Raw genomic sequence first — 13,568 nt, 5'->3', positions numbered from 1 at the left:
TTTTTTGCTCTTTTTTTTTTTTTTTTTCCTTAGTACAGACTTTGTAAGGATGGATAGGTAAACTGGATGCCTGCCAGTGATCCTGCACTGATGATTTCATTTCTGCGGCATGTGTAGTATTTTGCACTTTAACACTGCCTCTAACCACCCACGGTAGGAAAAATAACTATGGATATTTCTTGCATGGAACAAGGTAATGTGGTTTCCCAGGGCAGTGAAGAAAAGGCCCTTGAGGTAGATCTTTAATATAGTTTCAAAATTAAGTGGCTCATTGGTTTTCAGTATCCTTTTGCATTTTGATTTGGCACTAGGGTGAATTATTGGGAAACAATTTGACCTCTTCAAGTATGTGTGCTAGCTAAGCAAAATATGCTCAAATGGTTACAGCAAAAATGAAAGGCTGAATGAGAAGCACTTAAAGGATAGCAAAAATTGTATTTTTATCATTGTAATTTTTCTCTGGCTGCTGAGCACTGGAAGAAGCCTTTGAAAATGGTGGCTTTTAGCAAAATGCCTGATTAGTACTTTTAATAATACAAGCCAAAAAAAATATTAAATGAGTGATGAAAATTCTGCCTGGTATGAAAGGGAGGCGGTGTTTCTTATAATAACATTTTAACCTGATGCAAGATCCCCTGATCTGTTACATGGTACAAGAGATACCAACAAAGGACACTATCTACACTGTATTTTACCTTTGAGAACTAATGGCCTGAAACTGACAAGGTTGGAATTACTTCTGTACTACCATCTAGATGAATAAGGACGATTCATGGAATCGTTGAGAAGAAATTGCATCAAACCCTTCACGTTGCCTTCTACAACATGGTTCTGAGCCTTGATGACAGGAGAGAAGCAGCTGATGCTGCTCATCTTAAAGCTTTAAACGAATCTCCCGTGATGTAAGGAACAGAAATGTGGTATTGGCGAAAGCTGGAGGATAGGTATGTGCTGGTTGGAAAACTAAAACCCTAAGGAGAACAATTAGCAGTGCTTCTGAATTAGTATTACAAAGACAAGTAAGTGGTACCAGTCCTGGCTACATGTCTATTTGTTCTTTTAACTAACGACACAAATGCTTAGCTGGAACATAGTTATTGTATTTGATGATGATGATGGAAACCATGGAGGGACCAAGAGGTCTTGGCCAGCCAGCCACTTTGGAGATGAAGATCGGACTTGGAAAAACTACTGACAAACTGTAGAAACGCCGTAGGTGTAAAAAGAAAAAAACAAACCAAATACTCCCCCAAAAAACCCAACCCCTCCGTGGCGGCCGCAGCAGCCAGCCGGGGCTCCCCGGCTCGGCCCAGCCAGGCCGAGGCGATTTTTTCTTCCGTGCCGTTTGTAACCACGGCGGGCTGTCAGCGGGGACCGGCCGGGACCCCCCTAAGGGGTTCATCCCGTCCCGGGAGGGCTGTGAGAAGGCCTCGGTGGGGAGGCGGCCATGCCGGGCCGTGTCGGGCGCTGGGGGCGGGCCGAGGCGCGGCGCGGCGGCGCCATCTCAGCGCGCCCGGCGGGGAGGCGGCAGCAGCAGCCCCATGGCCGCTGCCTGGTGCCGGGCGGTGCGCGCTGCCCGCGTCCCCTGCCGCGGGGCTTGCGCCGCTTCGTCCTCCGGCTCCGCGGTGAGTGAAGCGGGAGCTCCACGCCCAGCGGCTCAGCCTGGGGTGCGGGTCCGCCTGCCTTCGGGGCGCCTCCGGGGCTCGGAGTGCCCTGCCGCGCTGCCCGGCACGCTGGGGAGTGGGGCTGGGGGAGACCCGCTGGGCGCTGCCGTGAAGCCCTGGCTGGCGCAAGCTGGGGGCTGCCGCGGCGTAGGGGGGCTCCTGGAGCGAGGGGGGAATATGGGGCGGTGCCCCTACATCGGAGCACGCGGGCAGCAAGCGGGGTGGTGTGGAGCCGCCGGCACATCCCCAGCTGCTCCCGTCTGTTCCCCTTCTGTGCTGCCAGCCCTGCGCGGTGTGCTGGCGGTGCTGCTAGGGGAAAGGCTGCTGGGTCCCGGCCCGGGGGCTCTCGTTTTCGTGACCTTGTGCTGAAAATGCAGGTGGCTTCTGGCCGCCGGGTGTGCTGCAGGTGGCGGAGTAACAGCTCGTGCAAGCAGGTGCGTGGGTCATGGTTTTGGTTGTGGGGATACTCAGGGAAATGCTGATTGCGCTGAGGACCTCGAAAATCAAGTAATCTGAACCTGATTTTCAAAAGCCTCCAAATTATTGAACAGGGTTTTGGTTTAGTTTGCTGTGAGCCTTGATTTATTTATTTATTTATTAAGGTTTAAGTTCAACCACACTTAATGGTTTCCAAACAAAGTGCCCTCTGGGGTTGCTTTAAAATAGGCCAGGTAGTTTCAAGCCAGCCTGGCTGTGAACCAGGCTCCTTTAGGGAGAGTCTGTACACAAGAAGTTTTTTTGCACCAGTACTGAAATTATCTCGGAGCACAGGTTGGTTCATGCTTGTTAACTTTCTCCACGAAAACTGCAGGTTTGATACCGCAGCTGCAGCACTCTGGTGCATATATGTGTCCTTGTTTTCTTTTTTATTAGTCCTCAAGCTCCAGGGATGAGGTGCTACAAGACAAACGTGCCCAGATCCTGTCGCGAGGGCTGCCAAAGCAAAAGCCCATAGAAGGAGTTAAGCAGGTGCTGGTTGTGGCTTCTGGAAAAGGGGGAGTTGGGAAATCAACAGCAGCAGGTAAGATTTTTCTTCTTTTTGTGCAGTCTGTTGTGTTTTTATTGTTTTGTAATAGATGTATAAATATTTATATGCTAATGTGTCTTTTGAATTGCGTTCAGCTGGCAGCAATAAAACCTGACAGATCACTAAGCTTTATTTCAGTGCCTCAAAGAAATGTGCTTTGATACTCTCCCTCTTCCCCTCTACCCCCACGTGGTATTATGTAAGTAACACTGAAGCTTTTTGTTGCAAAAAACATAGGTTTTCTTGTTTGTTTGTTTTTTAATACTTTATAATATTTCCCAAGGAGTATTTAGGCAGTGGTGTAATCTTCTAATTAAATCCCACTAACAGCCCTCAACCTCTGTGAAGTCTCATTGCAGCCTTTGAAAATCCATACAGGTACAGAGGTCTTCAATTTAGGAACTGTTCGTGCCAAGTGGGTGCCAATTGAGCAGGCAGCTTTGAAATAATGTACTTGTAACAGTGCAGTGCTGTCCTGGGACAGGCTGCTTTTTTGACATAAGAGTAAGCTGAGGTGGAGGGAATTACACGCTGGTGTAGTGGTACTGTTCCTCCTTCGCTAGCAGACTAGGTGTACCTGCACAGTGCTCCACTGTGTTGCTATAGACATTAGGGGATATCAATATGCTAGTATTTAGAAGATTTAAGTATCAGGTCACTGTCCAGTCTTCTCAACTACTTGTGAAGACTTCTCATAACAAGAGATGAAACAGTAGTGATAAACCATGCAAAGTGATAAGAACCTGTTGGGTCATGTTGAACTCCTGACTTCTCTCATCTTTGCTCTTAGGCTTTGAATTCAAGTTTTCCTAATTGTAGGTTCCTAAGTCATAGAACAAGATGGTACATGGGTTACTAGTGTTGTATAAATTTGCCTGAAATTCAACGAAGGTGACACTGAAGGTAACATAAAAGATCTCTAAAGTTTTATGAACTTGTTTAAAAACAAATTTACTCTGATTGTGAAAGGAGAGTCATCCTTCAGTTGCGTGTTGTCTACTTGCACAGTCTTCTGTTCATCTCCATTTGCTGTGAATTACACATTGATGTAATTCTTAATTTCTCATTTTGTAGTTTGTACTTCAGCCCTGCTTGAATAGGACTGGCTGGCTAATAAATTCTAGAACATACAAATATGTTACCCATAGTGAAAGCAACTGTACTTAAGGGAAATACATGTGGAAGTATTGAATGCATTTTTTCCTATACATAGGATGCACATTTAATATCCTATACCTAGGATACATGTGTCTGTATGTATATAGTGTACACGTTCCTGTATGAAGACATTCAAAACAGTCGATGCTTCTGTTACCTAATGATGTAAGGTTGATGGTTATAATTTGTTGGTGGGTTCTATCAGGTTAATGAAAATACTGAATAGCTATTTGTATGTCAACAGATTGACAAACTGAACGTAATCTGAACAATACATTATCCCCCTCACTTTTACAAACAAATGTGCTGATTTAAGTTCCACTAACTGGTTTCTGTATGTAGTTTGTACATGTGTTTGTAATCTGTATTTGATTTCTACATAAAGTACAACAGGTGTAAAAACCCTTAAAGAGCTGGGAGTTCTTATCCATTCATTTAAAAATAAAGTAGGATTCAACAGACATTAAATAAGAGAGCTAAGTGATAATTCAAATGTTAGTTAATGTTAAATGTTAACCTATTGTTAATGAATGCATTTATTTATAGTACTGAGAAGAAAGAGGAATCTAGAGTCGTCTTAAAAATAAGAAAGCCTTAAATGGTTCAGATGAGCAATTGAAGATCAAGTAACATGTATGGGGAAAAAAGTAATAGAGGCTTATGGGGAATGTGCTCGGTGACAACTCTGCTGACACAGTTTGAGAGCAAGAGTTGAAAAAGGAAGGAGGGTGGTAATTAGAGGTGGTATACACCTCTTAATTTCTAAAACACCACATAAAGTATTGTCAGCCTTATCTGCATCCCTCTGAAACAATGTCAAGGCTGTTCATATTCCTTTCCCTCTATGGGTTTGTGTTTCAGTTGTTCCAGATCTCCCTGTCAAGATGAGCGGTTATGTATTAGGGTCAGGTTTGTCAGGGGCATTCTTCAATCGATCATTGTGTTTCTTTTGAGTAATTCTTTTTGCCTGTCACATACAGCTTTAGTATTACATTCTTTGTTGCTTTTTGTGCTTTTGAAATCAATGGAGTCACTGATTAAAAGAAGAAATTGTTTTATAGAAAGAAGTATTTTTCAGTCTGTGTTTAGATGCTTTTGGTTGTTTTGGTAATCTTTGTCGAGTAAGAGGTTTTTTGTTTGCTTGATTTCTGTCTTTCCTCTATTTGTACTTCCTGTCAAGTTCCCCTCTTTTACCAGTGTTCTGCTAGATTTCCTCAATCCAACTGAAGCTTTCAATTTCTTTTTCCTTTTCTTTTCTGCTCCCTCTTTATACATAACTCTAAGTTGAGAGCATGGTAGAAAATTCATCTTGTCATGTGAAGAGTTCAAAGTGTAGGCTTGAAAGAGTAGAAGCTTCTTATTTACTGAAACTTGTGTTGTTTTCAACTGTGGAAGTGGGGGAAAAATGGCTGGAATAAATAATAAAAGAATAATAAAAACAAAATAAAGCAGATAAATAAAAACTGTGGAAAAATAATTTTTACAGTTATTTCTTTGAACAGCAGGATTAACAACTATTGATACTTTGTTTTGAACTTTGAGACACATCCAGCAAAGGCTACTGGGATGAGATTTTTCATTATTGTTCAGGAGAACTGATAAAGCCAATGCGTTGCCAAATGTAATTTCTTTTTTCCTCTTGTATGTTTTTATTCTGCAGGCAGGATATACTGTTGTTGAAACTCACCCTTTCAAGGTAGAGATCAAAATCCCCATCTATTTATCTGAGCAATGTGGACGCAAATGTGTGCTTTGGCAAGCAGGTTGATAACATTTGTTCTCTCTTGCAGGACCAACATGTTTTCTGGTAGTGGACCTTCTTTACAAGTTAAGATATTTTGGTGACTAGGGAGATCTAACTATTTCAAAATTAACTTTCAGAAGGAGTTCATCTGAGTTATGTTATTGATGATGTAGCTTAACTGTGCCACAAATGTGGATGCATTCCCATGGCTCCGTATATGTCTGATCTTGGGCCAAGCACTTTTATTGGTGGTGTTAGCTCAATATTCAGTGAATTCAACTGTGGTGCTTCTATGGCCAGTGGGGGGTTTGGAAGTTAAAAAGTCCAAACTAATAAACGATCCTAGACTTGCACTGACATCAAGAAGACTAACTTAGAATCTCCTTATGTGTCTTTCTGGATACTGGTTGGCTTGTGTAGGATGGGCAGAGACTGCTTGCGTTGTGCTATGAAGTTTTGGGGTGGTGGGAGGAAGTACTGGACTTCTTGAATGTATATGTTCTACTGCCCTGCAGTCCTGATTACATTGGGATTTCATTGTGAGGGCCCATGTAAACATTTAGGGTTGGGTTAGGGTCCTGTGCTGCATTTCTAAACCCTCTGGGAACTGATGGTAATACAAAGACAATTGAATGCAAGAATTAGCTGGGATTCGAAAGGGTACCTTGTGTCCAGCCAGATATCCATCTAATAAATTCAGACTTTCCCACTGTATTATTTTCACTGACTTCCTTCTATTTGTTTAGTAGTCAAATACCCTTTATTGAAGAAGCATTGTGGATCATACTTTAATTTTATACGTGGTAATTCTATGTAGACAAGAAGGTAGACATATGAAGCTGTCCAAGTTTTGGATGAGATAATTGCTTTCATATTGGCTGGACCAGTGATGTATTGTGGATTTAGGAGAAAGATAATTCTGATGATGCACAATAGGTTAGCTGTTGCAGAGCTGTGCTCACACATCGCCAAGGACTTTGCAGCCTCTCACTGGTACTGCCCTGCCAGCGGAGAGGCTGGGGGAGCCCCAGGAGCTGGGAGGGCACAGAGCCAGCACAGCTGACCCAGACTGGCTGCAGGGATGTCCCACACCTTATGGCCTTGTGATGAGTAGTAAAACTGGGGGAGTTGGCTGGGGAGGCTGCAGCTTCTTGGGGTCTGGCTGGACATCATTTGGTAGGTGGTGAGCGATTGCACTGTGCATCACTTGTTTTGTATATGTATTTTTATTATTACTATTATTTAATTTCCCTTCCTATTTTGTCCTATTAAACCGTCTTTATCTTATCCCAGGAGTTTTACCTTTTTCCCTTGTTTCTGTCCACCATCCCACTCAGTTTGGTGCTTAGCTGCCTGCTGGGTTAAACAACAACACAAGTCATAGACTTATGAAGACAGTATGTGGAGTAACTTGCTGCTTCCTTTGTGCCTCTTCAAACATGAATTGCAGTTGTGTTATTTATTTAATCATTGGTTTGCATGTTTATTGTCTTAGCTGTGATTTGTAGATCAGTCTCCAAGGTTCAGAAGATAAATTCTCTCTGCTTGGTTCAGGCGATAGTTAATCAAGCATCTACTTAAATTGCAGGCTGAAGAATAAAATCCCTATTGCTTTATCAGTTTAGGAGTGAACAGAGCATGTGTGTGCCTTACAGAGAGCTGTATAATCTTCCTTACTAACCTCCTTGCTATTTTGCTTAAAGAAATTTACCTCTTTCCATACTGCATTCTTTAAGCTGGGAGTGTTTCCACAGTTTGTTCTCAGTAACCTCATGCTCTTCCAGTAGAAGAGGCTGGCTGCAGCTTATCTTTCTTAAAATTCTCTGTCATCTGAGATACAACAACATGTAAAGAAGGAAAAAAAACTTACATGCAAAAGTTTTTTTTTGTTTTAAACATGTTACTGTTTGGAGTATAATGCCTACTGTTTGGTTATATTGATGTTTCTAGGAGATCTTCCAAAAGGTAGTTGAAGCTGGTGAACCATTAAAAGGTGCTATTTCTTCTATGTGCTTTCTAGTTACAGGAGTTAAATATTGATTGAAATGCTTTAAACAGAGCTGTAAACAAACTGTTGGATTTGTTAATTGCTTCATCCTGTTACTCTGTTTCTTTAGTTGCTACAGGTGCTTTCAGGGTAGATGAGACTATTTTCTGACATACTAATCGAGCAAAAAGCATACATTGCACCTTCTTCGAGAAAATTTTCAATTTCTCATGATATATCAAAATGGAAAAAGGGTATAAGTGTATTTCTGGCCAGAGTAGTTTAATAGTTTAGGTCAATGCTTATTTAATCTCTATCTTAAAAAAAAAAAAAAAAAAGTTAACTAGAGACCATGGTGAGGTTAGCTATGGTAGAATCATTTTTATTGTTATGGTAGTGTCTAGTTCCAAGAGTCAACAGTGATTTTTCTTAACGTTATCCTTTGGCAAAATGCTTAGATTATAATTTAATCTCAGTGTCCTGTAGAAATTTAGAGTTTGTAGGTTTTTGCAGGTTAGTGTGAGGTCGTTAGCAAGCATGGATTGAAATGTGAATGCTGCTGCCATTGAAACTAGTAATGCTGCAGAGGTGTAAGAAGCTAAAAATCAAGATGATGAATGTGATTATTAAGCAAGTGTGATTTATCTTTGTTTTCTCTTGTTAGAAACCACAACAATATCAATATTTAGAAAGTAAATTCTCTTGTACTTAATATTTTTTTTCTTCTTTTTCTTGCAGTAAATATAGCCCTTGCCCTAGCAGCAAATGATTCGGTAGGTGAAGATCTAATTATCTGCCTTAATGTTAAACAAGTGTGTAAGTCATAAATAAAATGGTTACTGCTGGGGGCAGTCACATACATAAAATCTAAGTATTTATTCTGGCAGTTAATTTCTTTATTTGTTTTTATGGACTTCTGAGTTTATGTAAACTTGTTTATATTGTACAGCATGATGAACGACTCGGCTCTCATCCTTCTTTGGGTTGGGTTTCGCTGTGCACTTTCCACTGTGTCTCTCTGATTTCAACTGCAATTCTCCAAGGATGTGTAGATGTACTAGAGGATGTTTGTGCAGGTTGGAGATCCATAATAAATAAATTCTATCACTTCAAAGTACTGACTTGGAAAAAATGAGTAATTGTTGGGTGGTGTCCAAAGCATTATTTGTAGCTGTACAGATTTACTTTTTCAGGAGAAATTCATGTATAAAAATACTTGAAATATAAAGGGCTAAGGGGGGGGAAGGAGCTGTATGTCTTTCCTGAAGCTTGGAAATCCATTTTTTATGTAACAAAATATCATTGCCCAGTTTGGTATTGCAAAACCCAAAATGTTAATTAGACTGAATATAAACAGCGGGACCTATTTAATGTTAAAAAACAAGGCATCTTCATTACATTCACCTGGTGCTTCCATTGTGTACATTGATATATAAGTAAACTTCGAAGCAAGTTTTTTCATGATTTCCTATGGAAGGGTATATAAAACAAATTTTTTACTCATAAAGTATGAATCCCCAAATAGCTAGTAAATACAAAATAAAAGTGTAGCCTTTAGAAGAGTATTCCACAAAGGTTTTCAGTGAAGCTTTTAATGTATGATGAAAGTTCAGATTTATTGATAATCTTACGCAAGGGCCAAGAAAACTAAGTGAGGAAGCACCTCATTCAGATGAGATATTACTATTTAGGAATACATAGTAAGCATGGCTTTGGAATCTTGTCACAGTCAACTTTAACAGGGAGTTACTTGTTTGAATTCTCAAATGACACTTGGAAAGTGCTTCATAGTTGATGTTGTGTAACATAGAAAATATTTACAAAGTGATATAAAACAAGGTATTCACAAGTACTTTGACCTGGTAAATGTAGCATCCTTTTCTTCTTGCGTTGTAAAAGATGAGTAAAATAAAACAGGTAGGAGTGAAGTTTGCATGCATTCTGCACACTTCCTGTAACAATTTGTAAAAGGTTTTTTAAAGATTTCCATAAAATCAATCATACTTGATAAGAAGTGTTAAAGCTGTTATATGAAATGTGTGCTGTTTGTAATGGCAACTGATCTTGATATTTCACAGTTTTTAATTCCATGTTTTAAATAGGCTGCTGGAGTAATTTGATTTTGGAGAAAAATCTGTCATCTTGAAAAGCAAAACTGCTTGAATGGTTCCTTCTAATTAACTTTAAAACATGGCATTTGCTGTAATACTTTTCCAAAATAAATGTGATTCTGCGAGGAGTTTTGTGCTGTGGCATGGTCACTGAGTAGCTCCATGGAAACCATGTCTACTAATTGCACATAACTGTCGGTACCGGCTAAGATACTTGTAAAGCATGTAAATAAGAGACCATAGCCAAACAATTGAAGAGGTTGTTACTGGAGTTATTAGGCAATTCAGGGCTGAGAATAATTATAAATGAAACTGAGCCAAGAGAGTTAGGTTATAAAATGCACTAGACACTTCTGACGTTAAGATTATGTGGTGGTGTGAAATTGGAGGCCAGAGTCTGGTGGATGATAAGCAATGAAAAGCAGATGAAAGTGTTGTGACTTGCATGAACTGATGGCTACAATCTAACAAGGTGCTGCTCTTCATTTGTCTCTTCATTTGTTCTTCATTGATGTAGTTACGAGATGTAAAACATGAAAGTAAGTTGAAGTGAAGGAACTCAATTCTTGTTTGTTTGTTCATGCACGGGTATCTGTTTTTTATATAAAATGATGGCATACATGTTTGTGTTCAACCTTTGGGCTTGAATTTGCTGGTGTTTTCATTTGTTAGCTCCCATTGATCTCAATTCAGTAGTTTTGTGAGTTAAAAATTGAAATGAGTATCTCTGGGACCTTGATCCAGGCTGGGATTGCTCACTGCTCTCAGCTGTAGGGCTCCCACTAATGTTCAGTTTTGTTACAGTGAAATAAATAAGGAGGCTGTTTTCCAGAGTTCACTGGTGCCTCCTGCTGAAGTTTATAGTGAATTTCTTTGACCTCAGATATGCAGCAGTGGCCTCTTCATTTTATTGTTAATAACTAATGATTGTGCATTGCCTTCCTGTGGTTTTCTTTCCCTTTATTACTGTCCTAAGTTCACCTGTTTCTTAGGAGATGGTAGTGAGTGTGGTAGTAGATCAGGCCTTCAGCAGCAGCCTCCCGCAACTTCATGACAGTGCTTATGTCTCTTATAAGCAAAATACAGATTTATAGAAACTGATGCTTGAGCGTGATGTATCGTTTAAGGCAAAAAAGAAAGGACTTGAGTAGAAAGGTCACCATGACGATAAAGGTTTGTGGTTTGATTCCTTCATTAAATACAGTCTTTCTCTGTTACAAATTCAATGTTTAGATTTTCAAAGTAACTATTATATTGGACCTAAATGACTTTAAAAATACATTGTCTTCTGATCTTTCAAGTGTTATTCTTCTAAGATTATACAGGTCACAGGCTACTGAGAACAATTGTTTCTGGGGAGGGAGATCTGTGGAAGATGCTTTCAGAGGAGATTGGATTAGAGTAGATTCTTGCTGCTTTTAGTAACAGCTTTGACACCTTATTGTTGTTTGATAGTGTCATAAGTTGGAAACAGATTAACAATCAAAGCCTGAAGGAATTTCTTGTCTTCTTGATAAAAGAAAGCTTCCTTCCATCGTCTCTTGAAAGTCTGGTTTATACAGCTTGAAAAAAAAAAAAAAAAGGAACTATTGTTTCTATAAATAAGTAGCTGATTTTTTTTTTTTTTTTTTAACATGGAAGCTTTTTCAGGTATTACAATGGTAGTCCAAAGTATTAAGGAGTCGACAGAGCCTTGGCTGTTGTCATTGGCACTGTTTGTTGGCAGAGCCAGGATTAGAATTCAGGAGCTGGAGTCCTGCATGCTGATGCTCAGGCTGCTTGGCACATTTTTACCCGTATGGTTTCGGAGTAAATAACTCTGAGACAGGATTTCATTTAGATACCTAGATACCATGTCCAAGTAGTGTGTGTTGGGGATTTTTTTTTTTTTTTTCCCTTTTTGATGCAAGGCCAAGAAGATGAGCAGGGCAGCATCTTAACACTTTCTGGATTGTTAGACTGTGGTGCCCTGGGTTACCTGTTGTGGATGGATTGGTTAAGATTTGTGTAAACTCTTGTGCCTGTACCAAGATCTATAAATCATACAGTTTTTATTTTTATGTTAAGAAATAACTAAAGTTTTGCTCCTGTGTCCTATTTTTAATTGCTTCCTTAGTTTGGTGGCAGATTTTTCCATTCTTTTGATGTACCAGCAGTCATTCGTGCTCTCATAGGAGCACTTGAGGAGAATTTTTGGGTTTTGTGCCAGGACAAATCATATTCAGACTAGAATGACTATTTATGAAGGCTGCCTGGCCAGAGACGATTTATTATAGTAGAAACAAGTTGAATTAATAGATGCCAGCAATAATAGGATAGAGATTGCTTGTTTATGAACAGAGTATTTTAGTGAGCAAACACCAGCTGTGCATGACTAAGGATGGCACAAATCCAGTTGGGAGGCTGCATGCTTGTGCTGTCACTGCGAGGCAAGTTCCCTTGTCAGATTTCTTCTGACTCTCTTTTTCTTTCCAAGAAGATGTATGTTTTTCACTATAGGGTGAAATGTTTTTTGTGTTGTGAAGGACAGAGCAGCAAGCAGTAAAATCACATGGAATGGATCAGCAGGTAAGTGTAAGCAAATGGCTTCTGCCCAGAGCAGTTAGGGCAGGTGATGAGTGGCAAACATCACTTTAATGCATTGTAGCCCAGCCCTGGGTTACGGGTTACAGGACTGGATTAGGACCAAAATGTGGAATGCCCCCAGGCCTCTTCCTCATGCGGCCATTAGGCCGTTATGTGTGGGCCTGCAATGGCCCAGGATCCCCCTGGCTGCTGAGCAACATAGCGGGGTGGCAGCCTGGGCCGATGGCAGTGGGGCAGGGGCTTCAAACTGTGGCTGTGAGAAGGGTCTTCATGGGAAAAGCTTCTGGGATAATAAAATGGTGTCCAAACATGAATCAAACAACACACATTGATTTTGAAATGGCTCAAAAGCAGGGAGGGGGAGAAAGTCTAGAATTTAGAGGACAATGGGCTTCATCATTGAGTAATTGCAGCTGGAAGGAAAGCTTTTGACCTGTTTTGTCTTCCTCCTATGCACCCTTCCTAATTGTTTCGGTTTGATTTCTAGGCATCTTTTAAGGCAGCCTTTGTTGCTTGGAGAATCGGGAGGCTTTAATTGCTACAGATAGGTGTTCAGGCTAATTTCTTAATGCTGAAAAGTGCTGATAAAGGTGGAGATGGCAGTGAGAATTGATTGGGGTTATCTGGTAGTGACAGCTCAGTTTCTGGATCAGCTGAGAAAACGAGAGAATAAAGCTTGAAAAATTTGACTGTTTTCAAATTTTAAAAAAATAGTAAAAGTTGTCTCAGACATGCAGTTCTTAAAACGTTTTATTTTAATCAAATTACTATACTTAATTTGGACAAAAAAGTCTTTTGAAGAATATACATCACAAGGTGGAGTGTGTTTACCACAACCATCTGGCATGCTGGGAGTGCAATGAGGCACCTCCTCAGGGATGTGGTAGCGTTTGGGATACTGTTGTGCATTTTTAACCATTATTTTAAAAATGGTGCTCTATGAAGTGTTTTTTTCCCCCAATCAGATATAAGATGTGTAAGGCCAAATGAAATTGAATTACTGGTACCTGATGATAGAGAAATACGAGTAGGAGCTACTGCAAGCTGTTGTAGGAAAAAAATGCCAGAGAAGTTCTGTACCTGACAGGAAGCTAGAAGATCTTCATATGAAGGAAAAAGGGCTTTTAAACCAGCAGAAGAATGGGTATTGAAAGCAAGTTTGCATTTCTGGGACAGATAATGACAAAATTGTAGTTGGACTTTATTGGCTTTAATCCAATTTACAGCTAGGCACATAAGTAGTGTTCAGCTGAAAGAGCTGGAGAATCAGGGATTAAAAGATGGCTATTCA

The 13,568-nt window shown here is 40.2% G+C and overlaps 1 protein-coding gene across 14 annotated transcripts in view; it reads left to right on the top strand.

The window, feature by feature from the left end:
- The window catches only part of NUBPL (NUBP iron-sulfur cluster assembly factor, mitochondrial), a 103,933-nt gene that overhangs the window by 11,291 nt on the left and 79,074 nt on the right, over positions 1-13,568 (top strand). For 5 of the 14 annotated variants that reach the window (XM_084521212.1, XM_084521220.1, XM_084521221.1 and 2 more), the window contains 2 exons: positions 2,538-2,685; positions 8,319-8,353. Coding sequence is in view for 2 of the 14 variants with exons in the window: in XM_084521217.1 (XP_084377343.1) it covers positions 1,542-1,625; positions 2,538-2,685; positions 8,319-8,353 (267 nt within the window). In the remaining 12 variants the exon portion in view is untranslated. Of the gene's footprint in view, positions 1-1,214; positions 1,626-1,881; positions 2,099-2,420; positions 2,436-2,537; positions 2,686-5,509; positions 5,546-8,318; positions 8,354-13,568 lie in introns of those variants that run through there. The other 9 variants (XM_084521213.1, XM_084521223.1, XM_084521214.1 and 6 more) reach the window with 7 other exon arrangements.

This window comes from Aythya ferina (assembly GCF_964211825.1).
Source record: "Aythya ferina genome assembly, chromosome: 5".
Classification (NCBI taxonomy): Eukaryota; Metazoa; Chordata; class Aves; order Anseriformes; family Anatidae; genus Aythya; species Aythya ferina.
The sequence above is the reverse complement of the archived record's forward strand: the minus strand, read 5'-3'. Positions and strand labels throughout refer to the sequence as shown.